Source organism: Columba livia, chromosome 1 (genome assembly GCF_036013475.1).
Source record: "Columba livia isolate bColLiv1 breed racing homer chromosome 1, bColLiv1.pat.W.v2, whole genome shotgun sequence".
In the NCBI taxonomy this organism is placed as follows: Eukaryota; Metazoa; Chordata; class Aves; order Columbiformes; family Columbidae; genus Columba; species Columba livia.
The window spans coordinates 9,579,799-9,606,125 of NC_088602.1; the positions used below are offsets into that span (position 1 = coordinate 9,579,799).

General features: G+C 40.1%; 1 protein-coding gene across 2 annotated transcripts in view; it reads left to right on the forward strand.

Moving 5' to 3' along the window:
- TMEM135 (transmembrane protein 135) overlaps positions 1-26,327 on the forward strand; it is a 184,666-nt gene that overhangs the window by 19,132 nt on the left and 139,207 nt on the right. The window contains exons 3-4 of one of the 2 annotated variants that reach the window (XM_065034529.1): positions 953-1,045; positions 22,047-22,080. In XM_065034529.1, the coding sequence (XP_064890601.1) occupies positions 953-1,045; positions 22,047-22,080 (127 nt within the window). The remainder of the gene's footprint in view (positions 1-952; positions 1,046-22,046; positions 22,081-26,327) is intronic. The other variant, XM_065034603.1, reaches the window with a different exon arrangement.

The window sequence follows — 26,327 nt, forward strand, 5'->3', positions numbered from 1 at the left end:
AGAAAGAGGGCTAACCGGATGGTATTGGTTAATTATCTTTGTTTTCTCTCCTGTGTTGTCAATATGAAATTTTATCTAAGAAAATTTCCTTTTCTAGCCTGTATGTGTTTGTCATGTTGTTTGTTGTATTTTGTCCTCTGTGTTTTTGGAAGGGTAGACCCCATTGTACCAGTGTTTTCCTGAACTGATAGTGCTTATCAGTTGAGCAGCATTGCTGTGACTGAAATGTGTTTATTATCATGCTACCAAATTTCATGACTGCCTGACCATTGTTTGCGTCGGTGATCAACCTGGATTAGTTTGAAGGTGCAGGTGTCCTGCACGGACCGAGTGTGCCTGGTGGCATTGTTTCCAACGTGCATTTTGGTTTTCCTTGTTTAACAGTGACCAATTCATAGAAGTATTTTGAGATGTTATCATTTGTGTAATCATTTTTTTCAACTCTTCTTGTTGGAGGAATTTTGATAGTTGAAATTGTGTGGACTTTGAGTGAAACCCAGATCTTGTTGCAAAAAATGAGCTTTTCCACCTTGGTAGAACTGGAATGTCACTGGTGCTTCCAGTTGCAATGTACAGATTGGTACCTTGGCTTACTGCAAATGAGTGATTTACTGTTTCTAGCATCGGCTGACTATCTCTTTGGAGTGTGATGTATGTTATAATAATTCGATGTGATTTCTGGCTCACCTGTTTGCATCACTACATTCCACAAGGAGCAACTGTAAGTTCTTTTGGAAGACTTTTCTGTAATTAATGCCTGCAACCCCTCTGAGAACTATCCAACTGCAAAAATATAATGATTAATGGTTTTTTTGTAAGTCTTGATTAACGTAAAGGGACAAAATTAATCTTAATAAAGCAAGCATAATTGCATGATAAAGGTAAAATATGGTGTTGTACATCAGCTTTTTGGTTGCTTTGCACATAATATGTGTACAAATTACATTTTCAGGAAGCTACTTGGAAAATTCTACTTTTGGTCTCCTGGCTTTGGTGCTGCATTACCTGCTTCTTATATGGCTATTCTCATCGAAAGGAAAAGCAGGTATGGTTTGTGTTTATCGATTTCCAGTTTTATATAATGGTATTTATTGCTTTGGTCACTTGATGATTGACATGTGACAGTTGAGTGGTTTTGTTTCAGAATGTTTGAAATGTAGTTCATTCGAAATAGTGTCTTTTGCAAGCTGAGGTTTAAATCTGGGAAGCTAAAGTGAAAAAACACTTTACAACATCGAATTTCTTTTTCTGTGGTTTGTTTTTCTTGTTTGGTGTGTAACTGGATTGCTTAGGATTGCCTGATGAGATCCGGTTGCTTAGGATTCCCTAATGAAGCTGTGTGGGGTTTTTTTAATATAATTTTAATAATGATTGCAATTAGACACAGAGAAAGGGCATGCTAGTGGAAATTACTGATGACTTGAGTTAACAATATGACATTAATTAAGATAGTGGAGTAATGGGATGTTGTGAAAAAAAAAGCCTGGAAGACCTGATATAATCCAAGTCGGGCAAAATGTCACAGAAAGCAAAACGTTTCACTTCAGGAGAGCTGCCAAAGTTCAGCTATCAAGGAGAAGTTTGTTGTGAAGGCATGAAGAGGGGGGAAGAAGACTCCAAGCGATCCAAGGGCAGCCCAAACCTGCCATTTGTGATGAGCCCCTGAAAGGTGACAGGCCAGATCCTGGGCTGTAGGGCTTTAATGTTTTGAAATTGAACTTAAATTGATAGTTTGTATCAATAGTGAAAGTTATAATGTGTGATTACTTTAATATGAAAGGAGATGCTTTAGTCATCTAGTTAGTAGGTTTTATTCAAAGTAGAGGTGACAAAAAGGTAACGAAAGGGATGACTTTCTAACAGGTGATGAGGTTTAGTACTGTGTACTTTTGGTTACTGTGAATTTCTGAAACTTCCTTAAGCAGTCACTTCAAAATAATTGCAAATATGTATACATTGTGTTGTTGTCTGTCAGGCCCTGTTCCTAAACTTCAGTCATGGATTAAATGAAGTCAAAGACAAGTTTTAGATAAGAGTGTCAGTGTCCTGTCCTTTTAAAACAATGCACTATCCATTGCTATTAAAGACTGAGGATGTATAAGAAGTTCTGGAAAGGTGGGAACACTTCTAAATCATGTTATTTAATATAACTAGAGAGAAAATAATTGTAATAAAGTGGATAACTCAATTTTTTGAAGTCTTTTCTAGCTGACTGATTTTCATCATAATACTCTTACATCCTAAGAGGGGGGGATATATCTTGGTAGAATTTCGTCCAGTTGCTTAGACTCCAGCACTGATGTTGGCGTCAGTGTTTCATTTTGCCGTGAGATCAAATGCGTTTTCTCCCTTTGACCAGGGACAACACTTAGCTTGACTTTTCCTACGGACCTGTTACAGTGTGAGAATTTTGTGTGTCAGGCTTCTAATATTTCTAGATAACATAAGGGGATGAGATCAGCCTGGCTGTCCATTTGTGAGTTTCTTGTAGCTTTCAGAGTATTTGCCAGCAAAGAGTTGAAACTGCGTGTGAGCCCAAATCCCTACCAGGTTTTTGCATATCAGTGAAACGACTCTGAAAAACTTGCAAACCCGAGCTTGTTAAGTGTAGCGAAAGGGTGTGCAAATAAATTTTACATCAAGTGGGGATTTCTAAAAGTCTTGGTGGCAACGTCTGGAAGCCTTGACGTGTTAACAGGCTCCATTTAGCATGTAAAATTTGAAAGAAACTGAAGTTGGAATAAGGGTGTGCAAAAATGACAAAAATAGATTGGTACAACACATATGTAATGAATAATACTGAAATACCCGATTCCTGGAAGGTTATTCTCCTGTCGGTCAGAATCCAGAACGTGTGACCTAAGGTGTTTTGCTTAAAGAGTTCATTTTATATTGCATCATGTAAAATGTAAAAAGGCAATGTTGGTATTGCAACACAACACGTGCAGCGGGGTGACAGTGTGGGGTCACTGTTATTAATAAAAAATGTTAAATGGCATCAAAGGGTAGTTGCAAGTTTAGTTTTTTTTTTTAATATGAAGTGTTTTGGTATGTTATCAGATGCTAACTATGTATAATGTGTGGAATGCTGCTGCTGACAGACTTAGTGAAATATGACTTTCTGATTTCACATCTATTTGCTTGTTAGCTTCTGTTACAGGCAAAATCCAATTTTAATGGACTTGTAGTCTCTTAGGAAACTGAGATTTGCCACGGAGACCCAGTGGCATTTGCAGTCATCTCCTCAGTAGCTTACAACAAATTGTATTGAAAAATCAGGGAGGTGGGAAAAAGTCCTGATTTGAGTTCATAAATGTATCTCTAGCCCTTTAAATTGCTTCTAGCAGCTGGCAGCAACATTGCACTTAATCACTTAATCTCTTCCCAAGTGGATACCCTATTTTAGGTTCCTCACTGGCATTTGCTTGCACAGCGTCCCTGTCAGTCCTAAACTTGGGAACAGCAGGCTCGTAAATCAGATTTTCTTCAAATGTTCATGTGTGCCAGCCTTGTACATTTTAGAATTCTTACAGAGGAAAGGGAAAAAGAGATGGATAGCTTGTCTACGCACATTATAATCTTGAGGAGGAGCATGTTTTCTAATATGTTACACATCTAGTTTGATTATAGCTTGTATCTGTGTAATATGTAATTGCCAATTTTGCACGGCACTGTTGATCAGAAGGGGAGGTGACATTGCACAGAAACTTCAGACTCACTCAGGAAACGATCTGTATTTTATTATACCGCTGCAGTTCTATAAAGATATAAATTGCACGTTAGTGTGTCCACGTGGATTCCGTTTGCTGGTTATAAATTATGGTTATCTCCTCTATGAAAACTAGTTTATGAGGATCTGTGGGAAAGGGCCAAGTAATAAAAACACTTGTAAACTTCTTAATGTATATATCTCTAAATGTTCTGTGAGATTACCGGAAGAGAACTAGTCACGTTATTATGACTAAGTAATGTTTTGATTAGAATGATTTCTTAGATAATAGTCAAATATAGGTATGTAAACACAGTGGTTATGTGTTTGTAGTGTACAGATTCATATTCTATGCCTTTAGTCCCTTACAGTGATAGGAGTAACACAGAATTTTTGCCCATTAGGAGTAGGAGGAAGAATTCTTGCTGGCCAGTGCAGAATTTATAAATGACAGTCTGACATCTGTTTGCTGCATAACTGGTGTATGTTCGGTGCTCTGGGGAGTGAGAGGGCACCGAGTTGAATTGCAGCTGATTTTGACTGTACGTTATTTCATAGGGTACAGATCTTTGTAATAATTCTTAGTGTTAGCCCTGTCTTTGTGTTTTGTTCCTTCCCCTGTGTTTGACCCTCTGGCAGAGATATTGAAAAATGAGGAATGAAACAAAAAGTATTGCAAGTGTTACTGGTGGATTTGGTGTTTTCACATGCAAAGAAAATGTTATTTCTTAGAGGAACATACACACTTCATGAGAATGTACATTTTTCTAATTCCTTTTGATTATTTGGCTATGACTTCAACATTTATTACTCTATGTATACATTGTCTGGATAACTATGGCTGTGTTATAATAAACTTCCAGCAGATGCACAAGTGTATTTAAAATAATATAGATTTCTTTAGTTTCACCTTTTTTACGTCTTTTTTAAAGAAAAATGGGCAATTCTTTTGTCACAAAATGTAGTTTTGGAGTGTTTGACATTGAAAGTTACATTAATGTCTCCTCAGAAATAGAGATAGCTCAGTTACTTTTGTTAAGCTTCCTTAGGAAGTAATTACATTCATTTTATTAATCTTTGTATGGAGTTGTTTTACCAGCGTATTCCCTGTTTACTCCTACAGGTATTGTTTCAAACTGTTGGTAAAAAGCAGTTTTATTTGGTTGTAATTTTGAAAAATGAGTATTTCGCGTATGTCTTTTAGCTTCTCTTTGCAATTCGAAGTTACAGTTTCCTGTCATTTTTTTCAACATCTATTAAATGTTATCAACAAGAACTGAGCATATGACAGAGGAGGTATTGCCTTGTTCGAGAAGCACCGAGACTGTTAGAAGGCAAGGAAGTAACTGAATATACTTGTTAAAATTGTTGTGAATGAAGCTGTTGAAATGTGATTTGAGGCTGGGCTGAAGCCAGCCCAGTACTGGAAATCTGATTAGATCGGTTGTACTATACTGATTTTTAAGACAAAGAAGTCTGATAACTCTGAAAAGACCCCGTATTTTAGAACTACCATTGCTCCCAAGGAAAAGAATGATGTTTTCTTAAATGTTTTGTAAACGTCCTCATGCTTCAAAACCGTTTAAGTTGTGTTTTGCTGACAGCTAAATGGCAAAGTTCAGTTTGTTGAACTTTTGTTCAAAAATGTATTAATGAGTTTCAGGAACTATGACTAAAGCTTTAGGCAAGTACACAATTGCAGTTTTAATGAAATTAATTGCCTTATTGCTTTTTTTCCCCGCTGCTCTTTGCAAGTAATTAAGGTAAAGAAAGTTTAGCTACAGCCACCTAAAATTTCTGTGACAGTTCCAAAGGGACCCTTCTGGGATTCACCCTGTGGCAGAATGCAACCCCCCCTCTCTCCCCCTCCCTCCTTCAGTATGGAAGGAGTAGGCACGTCTCCCTCTCTCTCTGCTACTTGAGGCTAACAGCTTCTTTTGTTTGGCCCCAGAGCACCCTGGCCAGGGCCATTAGGAGAAGGGAGTGCCAGGCACACTGAACCATGCCCAGTGTGGGGGATGTTTGGAGGCTTCAGGGGCACCCACAGCCAGTGTGGGGGTGCAGAGAAGCTTCTAGAATGCCTACAGTCAGATCTGATCAGATAAAAACGGGACTCTCGTCGAGACTCCGCCCATTGTCGCGGGTCTCTCGAAGCACGAGCAAGATGCTGCCGCCGAGAGCCCCCCTCCCCGGGATGGGGACCCCGCTTGCCTTGCCGCCACGGGTGTGAGTAAAACTTCTCGCAGGATTGCGAGTATATTTATACTTTTCCTGCACATATGCACGTATAACTTTCCGTGCTCCATATGAGCGTGTGTAAAATTAATCCTCGCAGAATTGCGGGTGTATTTTCCTCCCGTGCACATATGCACGTGTAACTTTCCATGCACATTTGCACGCGTACTTTAAATTATCTCCTCGCACAATTGTGAGTGTATTTTCCTCCCATGCTTCCACATAAGCACGTGTAGTATTCCGTGCACACTTGCACGTGTAAGTAAATTAACTCTCGCAGGATTGCGGGTGTATTATAAATTTACCCTCGCAGAATCGCGAGTGTACACTTCCCGTACTCACTACGAGTACGCGTATCTCTTTAAAAATAATCCTGCACCGTGTTTAGGCAAGTGTGTACTCCTCCGGGACTCAGGGCCGGCTCCGGCATTGTTTTGGTGAAGCCACGTGCATGCACACTGTGGACCGCCTGTTGTGTTAGTTGCTGCCCCTTAATAATTTTCCTCAACTGATATCCGAACCTTTATTTAAGTCACTTTTGGAGTGTTAAAACCCTGTTTCTCACCGGTTTAATAAAAGTTGTTTTTGGACCTTGTTGTCCCTTAAATTAACCTATGGGGTGCCTCTGTGACACGCCCCCTGCTCCCCCCTTGGGCTGCATTAATGTTTACATACTGGCTGTTAACATTATAGCGGCGCCTGTCTCATTGCTACAGTTAAGACTGTGTCACTGATGCTATTATAAAAGCTGAGATTTAGGGCTTTTATAGTTTGGTTGTTAAAATCTTGCTCTGGGCGACTATTGGCGACATGTTTCTAGTTGAAAACTTGGGGTGTTTTTCATAAAAAAAAGTTCAGCACACTGGACTCTCAGAAAAATATTTAAAGCGTGTGTGTTTAAAAAGTGATACAGGGCAACAGTGCATGTTACAGAGAACAGCTCAATATATACACGTGTATACTTATTGTTCTTGAAAACAAAATAACTGCTGTGTATTGCTTAGAAAAGTGGCAGAATCACTTTTGTAAGGACAATCTGGAATTTAGACTGTATGTTTGTTCTCCTGATCAAACATTCGGTTGCTGCTAGGGTTATGTGCTTGCCATAAATTCCATTAGTTTAAATACATTATAAAGTGAGAATATGTCAGCATAGTAACGGTAAAAAAATATATACACTGTAAATAAAACCAGTGGGTTTTGTAAGTTTGTGCATTCAAATACAAATCTGTTACTGTATATTTCTGTATAGTAATGTAGTATATTTGGACTCCAGGTGACAATTTCCTTTCCCAAAATGTTTTTTTGATTATTCAGTTTGACGTTGTATTATAGAGAAACCTACAAATCACCAATATGGGGGGGTGGGTGATCAGAACAAGTAGACAAACTCTTGTAACACAGCAAGTGCTTTTGCAAGCTTCAGTCTTACTTGTCATGGGTAAGAAACTGAGAGACCAAACTACACTGAGGGATTATTTTTTCTGTATTTTTTTGTTGTGTAGTGAAAAAAACCCTCAAGTTGAGTCAATCACATGAGTATTTTGTGTTGTAAGCTGGTAAGGAAAGCTAGCAGGGAAACATAATTTTGGAGTTTTACCCCTCTAGAGTGTTTTTCCTGTGAAATATGGAGCAAACCATAGAGGTTAATGTTTTTGTCACTAAACCAAAATATGTGAAAATCCACTGCGTTTCATCAACTGCCTTGGTGAGAGTCAGTGTTTGAGAGACCTCTGTTTTTTGTAGTAGCAGTATGTGAGCATTTTAACGTATTTTGGTGTTATAGTGATCCGATGGAGGGAAAACATTCACCATTCAAGGCTGCCTGGGAGCGCAGGGGTTGGTCTGGAAGATGCTGCGATTGTGGGAACACTGTGAGTGGCGGGTAGGTCAGGACGGGCAGCTCTCAGGAGGGTTTTTCATGGAAAGTAGCATCTCTTGCTGGACTTTGGGAGCTCAAAGAGCTGGGATCTCCTGCCCAGCACAGGGCTAAAATATTTCTAATCAATGATTTACAGTAATTTGTCTTTCTGAGAAACGGGGTCATCTGGTTTGTGTTGTGTTTGTCCTGACATGGTATTCAGTCTGGAAAAAAACCCCAACAGCTTGGTATTTACACTAGAAAGATCGATAAGCTCCACAGGGTGTGGTCCTAGTGATTTTTATCTTTGTTGATGTTTTCAAAGAGATTTCCTATTTTTCACTTATTGTTTGAGCATTGCATATTAATTCTGGACAAAGTTCCTGAAGTTGATTCAACCATGTTCAGTCCAATCAATATTTCTGAAGTCAGCCTGTAAGAACCACCTCTCAGGAGCACAGGAACAGGCAGTTCCAGCATGTTGTAAATCAAGCAAGTGGGGCAGAAGACCAGCTTGGCTGAATAGGGAACTCCTCAGGAGGAAAAGAAGTGGTACAATCTCTGGAAGCAAGGTCGGGTTTTGCAGGAAGATTATGGAGCTGTGCTTTGCGTGCACAGGGAGAAGACATGAAAGGCTGAAAGCTCAGTGAGAGCTGAAGCTGGTCAATGTTTTATCTGATAACAAGAGCGTTTTTTTTTAAGTATGTTAATAGCAAAAGGAGATCTGGAGAAAACATTGGACTGACTTGTTGAAGATGGTCCCCTGATGAAGAAAAAGTGGAGGCATTCAGTGCTTTTCTTGTCTCAGTCTTCAATAATACTGACAAAGCTTGGGCTACCAGGTCCCCTGGGTCAGAGGACCATGGCTGTAGGAACAGTGACTTTGCTTTTGTGGACACTGACACTGTCAGGGACCAGCTGAATGTTCAGGAATCCATGGGGCCTGATGGGATTCATCCCAGGGTTCTGAAGAAGGTGATGGATTTTATGGCAGGACCCCTCTCGATCATCTACCAAAGGTCTTGGGAGTCTGGGGAGCTCTGTAATGACCAGAACCTGTCCAAGGTTATTCCAGTCTACTCAGGGAGCTACAGACCTGTGAGTCTAACCTCAGCTCCTGCAAAAATTAGGGAGAAGATTATACTGGGTACTGTCAAAAGATATTTAAAGCATAATGTGGTCATGAGGTGCGGTCAACACGGGCTCACAAAGGGAAAGTCCTGTTTAACTAATTTGATAACCTTCTATGATAAGGTCACGTGCCTAGTGGGTGAAGGGGAGGCTGTCATTTAAATTGTCACCGGATTGTGAAGCAGTTCTGTGTCCTCTGTGTTACTAGAAGGAAAAGAAGACAACGCTGTGTTACTAACAAGTTGTAATCTGTGCACTCTGTTTGTAGGAGCACCTGAAGAGTTAAATTTGCTGCATGTAATGAATTGTGGAAACCATTTTGTTCTTTATGCAAGAAAGATCCTCCCATACTGTGCTCTTAATTATTCCTACAATCAGTCTAGCCTTCACCTCTGCCCTTTACTCCTCGTGATTCTGTGTATGCACATAAGCTGTAGGTATAACCCTTATATTTCTGTGTGCCTTTTACAAATAAGTGGTTACAGTCAACACTTGACTTTTCTAACCACCTGAAATGTGTGTTTGTATTTCATACCTGTCATCTCTTCCCGGTCGCTTGAGTGAATTGCCATTATGCGTCTCGGTTACAAAGGAAGTTTAGATGCTGTCTTAAGCTCTATTTCATCCTCTTCAGATGGCAAAAGTTTGGGAAGATGAATCCTACAGTTGTGAACAGAGCAAGAAGGATCCTTGGGGATCAGTGATTCCAGTCCCATGCATTTATAGTTAATCAGCCCAGGCTGTGAACTAATCAAGCATCTGAAAAACTGTAACCGCGTCTGCACAAGTGTTCAGCAACCAAGCTTTAGGAATTTTCAACCTGCAGGATCTGAACGTGGAAAAAAATTTGGTCCAGCTTGCTTGTGTTGCCTTGAAGTCTTGCACAAGATAGAAGAGCAGGAGAGCAGCTTTGTAGCCGAAAATCCATTTTCTGGGGTAACAAAGGCAGACAGTAAGAATATTGGAAGATCCCATGTAAAACATATACCTGTGATTCTGGAGATGCTGGAGAATGTGTTGCAGACATCTGGGTGGGTCTGTACAGACTGGGTTGAGCTGGATTATGCAGGACTATTTGGTTGCTTTTGCTCAATGCTCTCCAGTTCTCTGAGTTTTAGGAGGATTTACCAGCTTAGTTGCAGCACCAGCCATGAGGTTACTGTGTGGATAAGAACACAAACATCACCGGCAGCACCCATTAAGTTCTGGGTGACCCCTGTTAGTTCACGTGGGGCCAGCCTGGATGGACCATGGGCAGTGCTGAGGTCAAGCTGCAGGCTTCATAGGTCCCAGGTGACACTGTGCAGCTCTTCCTGCGCCACTTTGTAAGAAATTGAGATTTGATTATGGTTAAAGTTTAATTTTTAAAAAAAATTATTCTAAGGACTAGTTTTGGCAAATCTGTTTTTGAAATGTTCACTTTTTAGGCTGAAAACTAAGTAAAAGTGACTTAGTCATTGGAATATTTGTATCATTTTGTGTTCTGTTCTCCATCTTTAAGCTCCAAAACCCCACAAAAAACTCTAGAAAACTTACAGTCCTGTTGAAATGCTTGCAGACAAAATTGAGACTGCTGCTGAGCATTCTGTAAGTCTGACTTGGATTCAAAGAGCACAAACAGTGGATTAATTACTCTGTTCTGCCTGCTCAGCATTAGCATCCACAAGACACTCATTTGAACTTCCTTGGATTAAGCAAACACTTAATACATCTTCTGTGTTTGAATGCTTGCGTGTGACGTGCAGCTCCCAGAGGGGGAAGAATAAATATTCTGCTAGTATAGAATAAACTTCAGATGCTGCCTAGGTGAGCTGGCTGCCGTGCTGGCTGATGTGGCGGTGGAAAGCTTGACATGTACCTGGCGAGAAAACATCCATGCCTCTGGTAAATGGGCTGAAAATCTTGGAGGGGGCTTTTCGGTGATATGTTCCTCAGGGCTGCTCGTGGGATGTTGTTTTTAGTAGTACGGATGAGAGGAGCTTAAATATTTGTTTCCAGATGAGCCACACTTATAAACCCTCTGTAAATGAAGCATCTTTCCTCTAGCCTCGCTGTTCCCGAGGAATTAACGTTGTCAGCTCCTGCAGCAGGAAAAGCATGGAGGTAGAAACCTGATTTGCTATATTTAACCGTGTATGGGTTTTCTGTGGAGGATGGCAGCAGCATACTGTGGTTTAACATCTTGCTTCCCCTTCCTGCCTGTTCCTCTCTGCATCTCGGGACACAAAATGACACGTTTTTATTTCCTTCAGTAAGTCCTGTGGATTGCACTGTTTCTTGCAATCAGATCACCTCCACTCGAGATTGAAACTTTTTGATAAAATAAGCGTATGCTGTTAAAACTTTTTCCTGCAGATGGTCTGTCGGAAAAGGAGGAATAACATTAACAACATTGCATTGAAGGCAAGCATAAACCGATCACAGGAATTTGGGCCAGTACCTGTCGTCACAATCCAGACTGCTTCAGCTTTAGAGAAAGACTGAAACAATATGCACTCTCTGGTAGTACATCATCATCTTGTCTACATGAAGGAGTTTGTATATGCTCCATCTTGCTTCAACGGTGATAAGTTTTTACTTTTAAGCTCTTCTTCAGTGTTTGTTATGAGCAATGGGCTGAGGAACCAGCAGAAATGTTCTCATATCAACCATTGGCATTTTGGATCTTTGCTCTGAAAGTTAGAAAATAACGGATTGAAACTGGACTTGGCAATAGCTTCTTTCTGTCTTTGGTAGGTGAAATATCTCATTAATGTCTGTGTGTGATATCTGGCACAGTTCATCATCGAATACTGATGTCCTGTCAGAATTGACTTCTCAGTCAATAGGGATGTGTTGAAATAACTCTCGGTCAAACTTTTAGTGTGGCTTGTCTACATTTCTGGGGAAGCTTCACACTAGCTTCAGACTGCTGTATCTTGGGACCCCTTTTGTTCCAGGTCCTTGTATATGTAGACATGCTTCTGGCAGTGCTAATGCATCTTCTGCAAGACTAATTCATAGTTCCTAGCTGCATTTGGTGCCTGTTTTTAATATGGCTTAATATGCTGTCATTGGGTTTCTAAAGGGGGGAGAAAATGCGGATGGTACTGTGTGTTGGCAAGTCTGACTCCACAGGCTGCTCCTGTTGGAATAGCCAGTCTGATGTTTGTGAATGTAAGGACAGCTAGAAGTTAGTGGCACCATGTGAAAAACTGCAGTAGTTTTCTGTTTGAATTGTGTTTGCTTGTCATGTTACCTTTTTTACATGTTGCTTCAGGTATTTTGCATACGGTGTAATCCAATCACAAATGTAATAATTAAAACATTATGAGTCTAAAGGGAAAATTAGGTCTCAACATGTGAACAAAATGATAGCTACGAGCTTGACAAGCTAGAAATAAAGAGCATTAAGCTGCTGAAATCTTTTGACATAGTTAAAAAAAATGATGATTTGAGCAGCTTATCAGAAACCTTGGATTGTGCAATGGATCATCTTGATCAGGGCACAACATGAATTGAGGAGGGAAAGCAGCTGTTACAAGAGGCTTCTTGAGAAGCCTCTGGAGCTGCTTCTCACGGAGCTGCTGCATTTGGGATGTGCAGATGTGTGGGTGAAAGGCTTCCCACCTGAGCAAGGGTGTAGGAAGGGGGAGGAGAACAGCTCCAGTGAACTTCCAGTGGTGTTGGGACAGCCCCAGGCTGTCTGCTAGAGCAGTTCTCCTATAGGACTTTCTTCTTCTCCTTCCTCCTGCCGTGGTTTAACCCAAGCTAGCAATACAACCATGGTAGCTGCTCACTCACCTCATCCCCACCAATGGGGGAGAGAATCAAAAGGGAAGGGAGAAGCTTGGACTCAGATAAACACAGTTTAATAAAATATTAAAATACTAATACAATAATAGTAAACATATATATATATATATAAAACAGAAGTAAAAGATACTCAAGACAATTACCCACGAACTCCATCCACACTGAGCAGCCTGTCCCAGGAAGCAGCACCTGGTCCCCACAGCCCGTTCCAAAGAGAGAAAAAAGGAAAAATGCAGAAAAGCCTCTGCAAAATGGCAAAAAAAAGCCAAACTAAATATCCTGGACCAAACCTTCTCTGGCTGCACCCTAGAGCAAGCAAGAGTGAGAGAGAGCAAAAGGTCCCCCATCCCTCCCTGCCTTAAATGTGAAGAATGATGCTAATGGGCTGGAATACTCTCATTGATCAGTGTGGCTGTCAGTCAAGCTCTGCCCCATCCATGCGCCTCTTCCTCGATGCCTCACACCTGTGGGCAGAGTGTTCAGAGTGTCCTTGGCTCTCGGACCAGAGCAATTAAAAACATAAGCTCTCTGCTGGGGTGTTATCTCTTGTTTTCGAACTAAGTCCAAATATTGAGCATGCTAGCTATGAAAAAGAAAGGTTTCTAATGGCATGAAGAAAATTAACTCTTTTTCAGTCAAACCAGCACATCTCCTCATCCCTGAAATACACTGAATATATGTTCAAGGCCAGTGAAGGTTGCACATCTCTGCAACTCTGAGATTTCCCTGCTGTCTTGCTCTGCTGTGTCCTCTCCTTCCTATAAACCAGCAGTGATTGACAGCAAAATACGTAGAGCAGTGACCCTGGGCTGCTAAGGACCCCAGTTTTGCTCAAAAAGCGGGTGTTTGCATGGGTACCCAGCGCCAGAACCTTCCAGAGCAGCCGAGCGGCACACGTTGTATCCCAGAAAAGAACCAAGTGTTTTCTTTTTGATTGACAGAGATGATTAAAACCAACTCTGTGTTACTGTCAGCAGTCTAAATAAATTGTTTTTTTGGGCCCTTATTTAGCATTAGATAGACCTTCTATACCAAGAATGTTAGCAATTTAAAAAATTGCTGGAAATCCTTCATTTTGTTTCCTGAGGTTTGATTAATTTGTTATTCTTCTGTTATCTACTAGTCAATCCTTTTATGAAACTAATAAGCTTTTTGGAATCTGATTTTTATCTCTTCATGGAATCTTGTGAGGTTAAATCACACTTTAATTAAGAGGTTTTTTCCCCTCTGTAGGTCAGCCTTTGTTGGGACTGTTGGCTCTGTAGACAGAAAGTGGGAGAGGAGGAAGAGGGAGAGAATATCGAAATAAAATCTGTATGAAATGGAGTATAAAACAGTTAAAAAATTAAACTATAGATGTTATCTTGTGTTGCACTAGCTGAAAACCCAGTAAGAATTATTGGTACTAATTTAACTGGAATGTATTACTGTAGATATATTTTCTTTTTGGCTTCTCTCCCTTCCCAGTTTTCTCATACCCTTTCCTTGGCACGTGTTCAAATCATAGAACATGGGGATTTTCTTTTCTTTCCTTTTAAGAACAACAAATTCTGAGTATTTGCAAGAGAAAAATAACCATTTTGCTTAGCATGTGATGTGCTCAAAGCAAGTATTCCTGATTTGCAGTTTTGAGCCACTTTGATTTCTCAACCTGTAAAGTGTCCATTTGCCACTTTAAACAACCCCAAATTTTGACATTAAAAATTCCTTAAAGAAAGCAGTGGTCTGTGGGTGCTTAAACTGTATTTTCCTACATGGAGTTATGTGCCTGAACATTACCTTTCGTGTGAAAGACTAGCTGCTGGTATTTGCTAAACTCCGAAACTAATCATTTTCTTTTTTTAAAACTTATTGCTTAGGTCTGTTTTCATAATTTTCGGCGTTATTTTGAAAGCTTATCTGCTCCCGCTGATTTTAAGTGAACTCTTGCACCAGGATTTCAGTGCTGGCCTCCAGCTGTCAGTAGGAAATTGGTGGGTGTGAGAGATTAATGATACCCTAAACATAATCTGTAGTACTTGTGTTATTACAGGGATGCAATCGCAGCTTCAGATCTGTACTTGGTTGGCTTGTGGTGTCAAGCTGCTGTAGAGCACAAAAAAAATCCCTCTTCACTTTGACCTTTTATTTTCCTTTTTTTTGGGGGGGGGGGAGAACCTGTGATTTGTGTGTTTGATTTAATTCTGCAGGTTCTAAAGTGGTGTGTTTTGTGATGTGTTTTATAGTGGTGACGGGGGGGAAGCTGGGGAGGGGAATTCTTCCTGTTTTTGCAGACCACAAATCCTGTCTGGGGAGCCATTACCAACTATTATGCCAGCTTCTTAGTTTATGGTCAGAAATTGAAGCTGAAGTTAACTCCTCCTTTCTGTCTTTAAAAAAAACCCAAACAAACCCAAACAAGAATATAACATTTTCAAATTTTACTATAACAACTCAGTGTGGTCTTTACATTCCACCCCATATATAAATTTGATTCACTTGAAAGTGCTTTTATTTGTGATTTCTTGGACTTACAGAAACAAAAAAAATAGATTATTGGTTAAAATAAGGTGATAACTCAGAATACGCAGCAGACTCAACGAACAATGGTATTCTTATAAAATTCAAACTTGGATTTGTAGGCAACATATACAAAGTGTATTTTTTCATAAATTCATTATGTTAAAGCCACGTGTCGTTCAGATCTTGCACAGGTCACAAGAAAAGGTAAATCTGACTTGCCTCATTCCGGTACCTATTTATTCTCAGGTCAGGCTTGTTGGTTTGACAACACGAAGAATTCTTGGAAAAACAAATAGCAGCAATGCCATGTGTTGGACTGAGGTTAGAAAGCTTTTACTAAGCTAAAACTATTCTTGTCTTAGCAGAGAGTTGGGTATTTTTATTTTGTAGGGGTTTGCCCCCCGGCTGTTTAAATTTACTGTAGACATGGAGAAACATAACGCATCAGTGAGGCTGCTTAATAGAGAATGTGTTCTCTTTATTGTATGCATAAAGCTTATAAGGTGTTGCTTTATCCATCTCCAGGCTCCTTCCAGCCACCCTGCTCCCGACCGCGGCCGTTCGGGTGACAGGAGCTGTCGTGGTGTTTGGGGACTCTCTGTATTTGTCCCCATGTGTTCCTGGCCCCGCGCTGTGAATTTACACAGCTCACACCTCACTGAGCGGTGCCTGTTTAGTCAATTCACGTGAAGTTTGTACATAGCGGTATTCATCTTGCAGTAGCTATTTCCTGTTATTTCTGACCGGCTCACTGATTTCCCCTTTAGTTTTGAGCAAGAAAACAAATCATAAACAACCCCACAAAACTGGTGAAAAGAATGTGATTATATTAGTTGGATTAATTGCAGTGAGTGTTTAGATTTCAGGTTTGTGTTTGAACTGAAACAAGGCGGTAGAGAAAACAACGCTTTGAAATTTCATATTGCCAAAAAAGAGCTCTTGATGAGAAAACCGCAGGGACTGCAGTGCTGCGTATTAGACATATGAGATTGACAGGACAAGGCAAAATAAAAGAAGTGGAGCGAAAGGAATAAATATTCCAAAGATAGAATGAACACTGAGAGAGAAATAGCTTTAAAATGACAGGCACCTACCTCTCTTCTGTGGCTGCTTAGAGAAACAGAAGGTGTTTGGAAGTTTTCTTTGAGCGCTGTTGTGGTTGCAGTAATTAACTTATGGTAAAATGGCCATGAGCAAAGTGTATTATAAGGATTCATCCCACTTTCAGGCAAGGTTATTTTTTTGTTGTTGTTGCTTTTTTTAGCTTAGGAACAACTCTGTATTTAAGGAAAACCATAAATATATTGAAGGAAAACCATAAACAAGGAGAGGGAATTGGCAGTGAGTTTCCTAGGAAAAACCATCTTGGTTGTATTTTAAAGATTGGTATTTTATATGATTTGCTGTTATATGAAGCAAAAGCTCACGCTACTTGTGAAAATAGTTATTCTTTGAATTCTATAATGTGTCAAGCTAAGCAAGAAAACATTCTGTAGCAAACTGTTCCACAAACAATATGTTGGCTTGTGAATTCGGACGGTTGTCATTGCTTCTATTGGCATGAGAAGGATTTTAACTCAAGTGTATGGGCTTTGTCCTCAACCAAATAAGCTTTCCAGAATTTACAGCACTTACATGAAAATATAAATATCTTGCTCACAGGCAGATGAATTCAAAGTCTGAGAGTGGCACTTAGTGATTTCTTTAAAATCCTGTTGATTAAACAAAGCATACAAAGTCCTTAGTCTATCTTTTCCCATATTTTCATTTTAAGTCCTCGAAGAGGAGTTCTGACAAAATTGAGACAGTTTCAGTAAAGAGTTGTGAGTATGATTAAAATCTTAGGGAACGTTGTGGAAAAACTGAAGGAGCTCAGTTTCTGTTTAGAAAATGGTGTGTGGGTGACTTGGTTGGACTCTGCAGTGCCACACTGGAGATGGAGATGGAACCGGCTTCAGTGACCACACAGATTCTTGTCTAAAATAGGGTAAAATTTATAAAGACAAGTAGCTTTAGAATAACTTACCCGTGGTCGTGGTGACTTTATTGGAAATACTTGAAGACAAACTTGATCTTTTTAAATAAGTGGCTAATCCATTAAAGAAAAATTTATAGTTAGGACGCCAGATTATTCATCACCACAGTATCTTGTGATTTTTTTAATATTTGGAAAAAAATGATGGGTAACCTAATATTTTAAAGGTGCTTTCTGTCTTTTTTTTTTGGTAGAATATAGAATAGTTCAGATGGACCTCTGCATTTGGACCAGCTGGTTTAGGAATTTGGCCGGTCAGGCCTTGCAACCCCTGAGGACGGAGGCTGGACAGCCCCTCTGGGTCCCTGGTCCAATGCTTGGCTCTCCTGGTGGAGAAGACAGTGTTTCCTCAGCTCAAGTCAAACCCCCCCAGCCGTGCTCATGGTCCCCCCGATGGCTGATCAATGTCCATCTTGGCTTAGGGACCAAACCAGGCGCAGGTCTCTGGGTGCTGCAGTGAGTGCCAAATACAGGGGATTAATCATTTCCCTTGACCTCCTACCTACACTTCTGCTAATCCAGCCCAGTGCACTGAAAGGCTTCCTGGCTATTTTTATCCTATAGCTTTCCATTTTTTTTAAAAGTTATTTTTGACTCTTTCCTCCGGGCAGCGCAATAGCAAAAATATGTGGCTCTCTGTTGAGGTTTTTAGGCCATAGTTTAAGAGCTATTGCTGTTAGAATTTAGTCTGAACGTTACCAAGTTGTCCAAAAAGCAGATTATGTCAAGTGAAAGTTTTCTTTGAGGAAGATATAAAAGAACAACGGGCACAGACTGAAGCACAGGAGGTTCCATCTGGATATGAGGAGAAACTTCTTTGCTTTGAGGTGCCAGAGCCCTGGAACAGGCTGCCCAGAGAGGCTGTGGAGTCTCCTTCTCTGGAGACATTCAAACCCACCTGGACACATTCCTGTGTGATCTGCTCTGGTGAACCTGCTTTAGCAGGTGGGTTGGACTGGATGATCTCCAGAGGTCCCTTCCAACCCCAAACCGTTCTGTGATTCTGTGATCTTCTTGAAGCCTGTGGTTTGTCATAATCTAAGTGTTAAAAATTCAATCCACAAGGTTGGAATTGTTCAGCCTCAAATGACGTGACCTGTGTTGAATAACTGGTCTGAGACATTGCCTGCTTAGTCCTTCAACAGGCATACAAGAAAACTCACATGAAAGTGTGAAAAATTTAGGAGAAACAAAATTAAAGGTATGCTAAACACTACAAGTCATTGATAATTGAATAGTAATTAAGAAATGTGCTCGCTTTCATGCATTCCCCTTCTCAGGTGAAAGATGCCAGTCTTGTTAAGACCTTTTTCAGAACAGTTTTTCTTCAGTTCGTTAATTTAACACAACAGACTGTCAGGAGGGACCAGGACGTGCTGTTCCATCTCTTCTCCCACAGGTGCAGCTCTCTTGGATGTTGACTTACCTCCTTGTACAGGTGCAGCCTTGCTCTGCCACTCAGGAGTTGTGCTCTTCACTTGTGTATTGATTCCCTGAATTAAAGACCTCAGATGTCATTAGAAAGGGAGCAGAGGGTGGGATGTGCTGCCAGTTAAAGAGATGGGAAGGGGACACTGGGAGGCCAAAATGAAATGATTTTGGTGCGAGCAGCTTCTGGAGGAACATGGTATGAACGGAAGGTGATGGAGGGGCGAAGGGCAGTCGGGATTTCCGTCTGTCCGCTTGGTCCCATAGTGACCTGGCCTGACCACCACTGGTGCCACCTCCTGCTGATGTGCATCAATGCTGGTGCGTGGGTTCTGGGCACGAAATGTGAGGTGTTTGTTAGTACTTTTAAACTTCCTCAGAGCAGGTGGTTAGACATGGCTGACTAATTGTTTTTGTTGCTTATTTCCTGCTGTTGTAATACCACTTCCCAATTATATTTTCTTATTTACCAGCTGCAGTTTTAATACAGTCCTTGGGTTGTATCAGTGACCCTTTTGCTTGGCCAACCTCTCTCTTTATGTCCTGTTTTCCATCAGCTGTAGTCATTACAAAATACTGCAACATTTTCTGAACTTCCACTGACATTTTAACATTTTAACAGTTGAGCTCAGGGTTAGGCTGTGCACAGTCCTTTTTTTTTTTTCCCCTGAAATATGGGACTATCTATTTTTAAGACAGTCGCAGAATGAATTTGGGGAAAGTTCTCTATTTCTGCTTTCCAGCAGCAGGTAGGCATGGCTTGTTGCTGCAGGCACTTTCAGGTGATGTCAGCTGGCAGCTTGCTGTAATTTCACCTCCAGAAGTCACTTGTTTGTGCACATTCATCGTCTGCACGTTTTCCCTCCTCCCAGCCACCTACTTCTCGCATCGATCCCGCTGCAGCTGCACTGCAGCTTCTGAGTTCTTTCCTTTCCCTTCTGTAGCCCCTTTTCCAAAAGGCACCGCAGGAGAAGCAAAGACCCTTCCCCTGTGACACAGAGACTGAAGGGGAGAATCCACCAAGTAAATAACGTGCATATACAATAGCCATCTGTTTTGCGCGCACTGCGTGTAATAGAATAGTGAATGCATACACTGTACTCTTAAAGCTGTGTCTGTCACTCCCTGCCTGGTTACATCTTGCAGGTAAGTGTGTTGCTGTGGGATGTTGCTGAAGTTCTGATGTTTTCCAGAATACTCCAAGTGTATTGAGTTACCAGGTTACCTCTCATGGGTCATTTAATTCTGTGTTTCCAAACAGCTGAGGGTTTGGATATTTATCCTAAACTTTTAATACTGTTACAGGGGTAAAAAAAATAATCCAAGAAATGTGAAATATCCACTATTTTCCCCCACGAGAACAAATTAGAATAAAATTTACAGTACACAGAACTGTGGTAGCTGCCAATTTGGTAATCAGGAGGATCAAGACACCAATATTATTTTATCATGTGAGCTAATCAGCTGAAAGACTGAGTGATTGTTTGCAGACCAGCTTGAGAGTTGAATTCATCTATCACATGAGGTGAATTTTAACCCCTTCCTGGTCAGAAACATAACACACTATTCCTATGCTTTGTTATACTTTGCAGAGGTCTCTTTGCTTTAACGTTTACAGACCCCATTCCCTGTCATCTTTTTGTTTCTCGTGTGCTCATCCTCACCAAATCTTTAGATTCAGGCTTTTTTTCTTAGGTTTCTATGCTGGAGTCTTATTTCTAATACCTGGCACAGAGTGGTACAAGGTGGAGAAGTTACACAAAGAGCAGATTCATAACTCTGCTTTTAAAACAAACAAAACGTAAACCCAAACAAACTGATTCTAAAGCTCTGAAATCAAGCCAAATTTAAATCCTACCTGTGAATAGAGAGCAACGTGTGGAACTCAGGATGGTTCATGGAAGTGCAACGTGATGTGAAAGCACTAAAGATCTAAACGGAATATGCCCTTGTAACTTTGATATCTGCTCTGAGAAATCTTGATGCGCAACTTCACAAAGTTATAAACACCTAAATATGGAATCAGAAAATACTGAAACCATTTTTCAGATGGTTGAAGCTCGGGAGCTATGCAATAGGAATTTATCTGTTTCCTGCTGCCTGTGATTGTATTTTATTTGCTTCTTCAACTGGTGTAATAGCAAGATATGTTCAGTTAACATCTTGTTTGCTTAAGCACTCCATGAATGCTTGAAAATCTAAAGTCTCATGAGAAAATGGAACATACAAGCCTGGGCTGGACCTTTTGTTATTTATGTAGTAGCAATATAAAAAAATCTGGAATGATGTGAAGACAAAGATAAGATCAGGTTATAAACTCAGTTCCATAACAAGAAACTTTATCGGGTAAACATGTGGTGTGTTTTGTGTTGTGTGTAACAGCAGTGGGGAAATCAGAAAAATCCCAAATTCTACAAGGCTGACAGTAAAATCAAGAAGTTAGGAACAGCATTTTAGTAAGAAACACTGAAGCTGAGTTTTCCAGCCTTTGGCCATGGTCTCTAAGCTCATCTTTGAAGAAGATGAGGAAGGAATGAGGGCAAAGCAAATCCACAGGGAGTTTTCCACTTTCTCAAGGCTGATGGTGGCTTGTGAATTATGTGCAGAAAATAACTATTTGTTTTTCGTCTGGATCTGACAGTGGTGACTAATACAGTCCGTTGCTGGAGCAGCTCACGTCTGCATGGTCAGTTCAGCTTTGGGCTTGTGTAAAAGCGTAAGAATGTGAGCTGGAATTTGTGCTTTTCCTCTGTAAATAGCAACGTGAGCTGTGGGCTGAGCCATAGAGACAGATCTGAAAATACAGGGGAGAAACAAGAAGAAAAAATGAGGTAAAGGTTAGAGGAGAAAATGTTGGCACCTGTGCCAGGACACTGTTGGTGTTGTGACTCAACTAGAAAAGGCAGGGTCAAGATTCCTGCATCAGCGACCTCAGTAGTAAACGCTTTTTGTGACAACGTAAGCAGAAGCATTTTTTCTGTAAATTCACAATGTAACTTGGGCTTTGGCCGTGGTTTGTGTGCTTTGTTACCAGCTCGTGTGTAAGCTTTGATTTTGTGATAAGCGCTGTGTAACTCATGGTGCTTTGCCCCTTCATGAAGGCTGCAGGACTTGTGCTGGAGTGAGTTACTGTACATAACTTGGTTCATGTAATTCCTTACCAGTTTGGATACTCTGCTATCAAGGTTTCATGCTCAATTTTCTATAGAGTGGTAATGATTAATCCTCCATCAATAATCTGTTTTTCAAACTCCTTTCTTTAACAAAATCTTCTTAACACTTAAAGTGTTTTTCTTCAGTGTGCGAAAAATGTTTAATTCATTCACTAATTTTATCATTTCTGTTTATAGGAGAGGACTCCTCACAATTTACATGGCAAATCAAGTAAGTAGTTGTTTACTTCAATAATAAAAATATGTAAGATCCAGGGGAAATGTATCTTGTTTCAAATTGATGCTGAGATTCATTACCTTTTGAATGCTTCCAGGATTTTTTTCATTAAGAATTGAATTATTACTTAAATAAAATTATGTTAAGAGCAAATTGTGAGTATAGATCTAAAAGAAGTAGTTGTAAAGTAGAGGCTTAAATGTATTTCTTTGTGCTATGCTCGAAATTTCTTGTATCGTAGCCCCAAGAAAATGGGTAGTTTTGTATCATAGTAGAATGGCATGTGGTACCTCTAATGTTCATTATTTTGCAGATGAGTAATCCAACACCATATACTTTAGTTTTGTGATTACTTGTTTTTCAAACTGATATGAAATATTGCACATGCAAACATTTTTACCACGTGGTTGTATAGATTAAAATCTCAAAATCTCAAATACGTAACAGTAGTGAATTTGGCTAAATGATGCTTTGTGCATTAACTTTTTCTAAATACATAATATTTCTGTTACATGATTGTTCTCCTTTAGAACTGATTTTATTATGCTAGAAGAATTACCCAAGGTTTTTATAAAGTTTGAGTTGTGTAAGGTCATGGGAACAACCCGAGTGGTGCTCCAGACAATTGTACCTATGTGCTGTGGCCTCAAGCACAGAACTCTTTGATGAGGAGTTTCTTGAGTAGAAGTGCTGAGACAAAAGCAATGTGTTGCAGCACAGATTGGGTGATAAAATTGATACCGCCTCTTCCATCCTTATAGAGTCATTCACAGTGACTCTTGTCATTCTGAAGCTTTTGGGAGGGGGGCTTTTGGAAGGAGGTGTCATCATATGGTTGCGTGCAGGTAGGTATCCTGGAATATCCCTACATGCACTTGCCAAACCCATTATAGATTTATCTCTTGAATTCTGGTGTTTACCAATTTATTTTAGGCAGAAATTGTTTCTTGGGTTATTCTGTATTCATACACCACCTGTCATTACAGGCAGACTCACTAGTGGATCGTACAGACTTCAGAAGAGAATAAATTAGTTCTTGCCATTAATTTTATTCCTCTTAAGTATCATATTAACTTTTATAGCTGCTTGACTTGGGTGGCTCATACTGTATCCTTTACGGTTTCTTTTCTTTTTAAAGTTTTTTTCGTAATTTGAAAAGATGGCAAATCTCCTTCTTGAAATTTAATTAATTAAATGTTCAGACCCTCAAGAACACATGGGAACGAAGTTGGATTCCCACAAGGATTTGTTAACCTTGCAAAGTTTGAAGTTTTCCTTGAATTCAGAAGAGCAACTGCTTAGAAACTCCTCGTTCAGGGAACACAGGTTATAACAATGGTGATAAGGGGTTGTGCACGTCATTGTTCATTTGGGATGGGCTTTGCAAGAGAAGGGTGAAATAGCTGAGCCTAAATAGCATCACCTCTGAGGGCCCCAGTTCTGAGGAAGCTGTGGTGCCAAACAGGGAAAAGCCATCTGAGGCGGTGACATTTTAGTGAAGCCATTCGATGCAGTGGGTGTTCTCTTCGGCATAATGGTTTATTTTGGTCACACATTCATGGTGAACGTGGGACTACCAGGGTTTGCTTCATAAACTGTCCTTGATCATGACGTACTTACTAGAATCTCTGTAAATGTTTCCCCGTTTGTGTTGCTTGTCTTTGTTGTAGAGCTTTATATGCTTTGATAAGATTCACTTTATAAGTTTACTATGCCTTTAGAACATTTATGTCATCTTTAGATTGCCTCATTCTGAAAGCTACCAAATTTTAATCATTAGCGATGGCAACTAGATGGTGAAATTACACTGTGTTTCTTGGTTCTGTAGAACTAGGACCTATTGAGTTATTCATTGAACTAAATATATTCCTTTGCTTTGTTTCATGTTTTGCTAAACAGTGTTTTGGAGACCAAGCAATAATAATTGAGGCTTTTTGTGTGATTCTTCAGGTGTGCGTTGCCCAGTCAGACAGGAGGTAATTGTAATTAGGTTTATTGGTTATTATAAGCAGTTATTGTGACTGTTGCTGCAGTGAATCTTTATAGCCATATTAGGATATTTAAAACAGAAAATATCATTTCTGTTGTCCTGTTGGCAATGTGTGACAATTGGTCCTCAGAGATGAGTTCATTTAGTGAAAAGGGGAAAGGTGTGTTAAAGTCTGTTTGCGTGGCTGCTGTTGCTCAGTTCGTGGAGTGAAATGCAACACGAAGGGCAGTGGGTATAAGGACTCGGTGCTAAAGGTGACATTTTTATTGCTTTCTAATCTGGAGCTACTAGAAACATATGAATAAATGTCCTGGATAATTTGAAGTAAGTCAGCGACTATAGATTTATGGGAGCTTGATCTCCCCAGTTGCATTTCCTTGCTGCTTATACAATAAAATGACAGATTAAAAATAAGTTGTTTAGGTGATATATGTTCTATGGAAAAAAACTGCATTAAAATGCTTTCTGTTAAATTGAAGCTGTACAGCAATACACTTCAGGGCTTGGATTTTACTTATTTTTTTCTTTATAAAGATAAGAACTAGAAATAAGTATAGAAGTGAAGGATCTTTAGTTTTGACATACAGAGTCTAAAATCAACTTCTGAGCTTCTGGCTGGAAGTCAGTCGAAGTTTTTACAAGTAAATTACTATACATGAGCCTGAACATTGTTGAGCACGTGGGTTTGGAAATTTTTGACTCGTTACAGTCTGAGACCTGATGTTTCTGTAATTCCCCGGAGCAGAGTAGCAGTAGTTGGTGCTGTGAACCACACGGAACCACGGAGCCTTTCATGTTCTGCTTTGGATTGCACCAGTTAAAGTCAAGAGATTCCTAGGATTGTAAGAGATGCGTTCATAGTGAACATAGAAGATGATCCTTCATAGATAACATGAGATCAAAAGGAACCCCAAGATTCCAACAAAAGGTGGAAAGTGAAATGTAATCTCTTCAGTTATTTTTATCTGGAAAAGTGGATGATATTAATGACTGCCCATGAGTAAGATGTGCAGCTCTTCTGTTTCAAAACGGTTGTGGCATTCTTCATTGTGAACAGCTCAACAGTTGAGTTGTTGCTTTTAAGCTGAAGAAACCATGGTTTTGGATTAGGATTTTTTTGTGTGTGTTGCAAGCAAAACAAACGAAGGCTGCATTCAGTGTGCAGGATAGGAAGAGACTGATCTGAACTACAGCCAATTTGCTATTAAAACAGAAACAAAAATTTAGAATTACTGATGTGTTGTCATTGAAGTGCTGCACCAAAGAGGGAGCTATCCTAGCACATGCTTAAATACAAAATGGGAGAAAAACAGGGAGTTTCTTTACATGCTGTGTTCTAAACTCAAACTGTGCATCGCTGTATCAAAGGTTTTCTTCGTGTTGTGCTATGACTTCTAATGTATCTTGTTGTGCTTAGGGATTTGGAAATGTTAATATTAACAGGTTGCTCTTGGGGGTGATTAAATACGTGAAGCTCAAGCGTAAGATAAGGCAGCTGGATGCAAAAGGCAGAGTGGTGCTGTTGAGGACTAGTTGTTGTGGGCGCTGGGAGGAAGAGGCTCAGCTATAGAGACAGCGTTAGTGAGCGGAAAGGTGTAAATCTGAAAAATAAGACAAGAAAGAGAGGAAGAAAGGGAGGAAGAGAAGTACAAGGTAAAGATGAGAAATGCAAATCTGTTGTGGCCAGAGACATGAAGGGACTGGAGGTGGGCTGGTGCGATGGGAATTGGTTTGTGGGAGTGTTAGAGGTGTAACGAGTGGAAGAAACGTGAGAAAACGTAGAGTCCGTTCCAGTTAAAGCAGTGAGCATATGGTAAAGAAAATGATGGGTTTGAGGGGAAAGGATGAATTTTGTTGCAATTAATATGAAGAGGAATTTAGCAAGAGCCCAGAAGGAGAGACAGAGGGTATCACTGAAGTCCTGGGTATGGGAGTTGGAGAAATCATTGTCAGCAATTGCATCTGGATAAGTTTTACATGGAAATATGAATATCCTGTGTTTTATTTACTACTGTGCTGATGTTAGGTCATCGGTGCATCTGCCATTTATGAAATACTATACATAGGTCCTCATACACAGGGGAAGAGATACTGTTTTAAAGTAAATCGCCATCCTTGTCATCCCAGCATGAAAGCAAAGTGTGGGAGGAAGGGTGCATCTTCCCAGCTGCAGAGCAATGCCGTGATTGTACCTTAAAGATGGGTGATAATGAAGAGGAACACTGAGAAGACAGGAGTGTAAGGAGAGAGC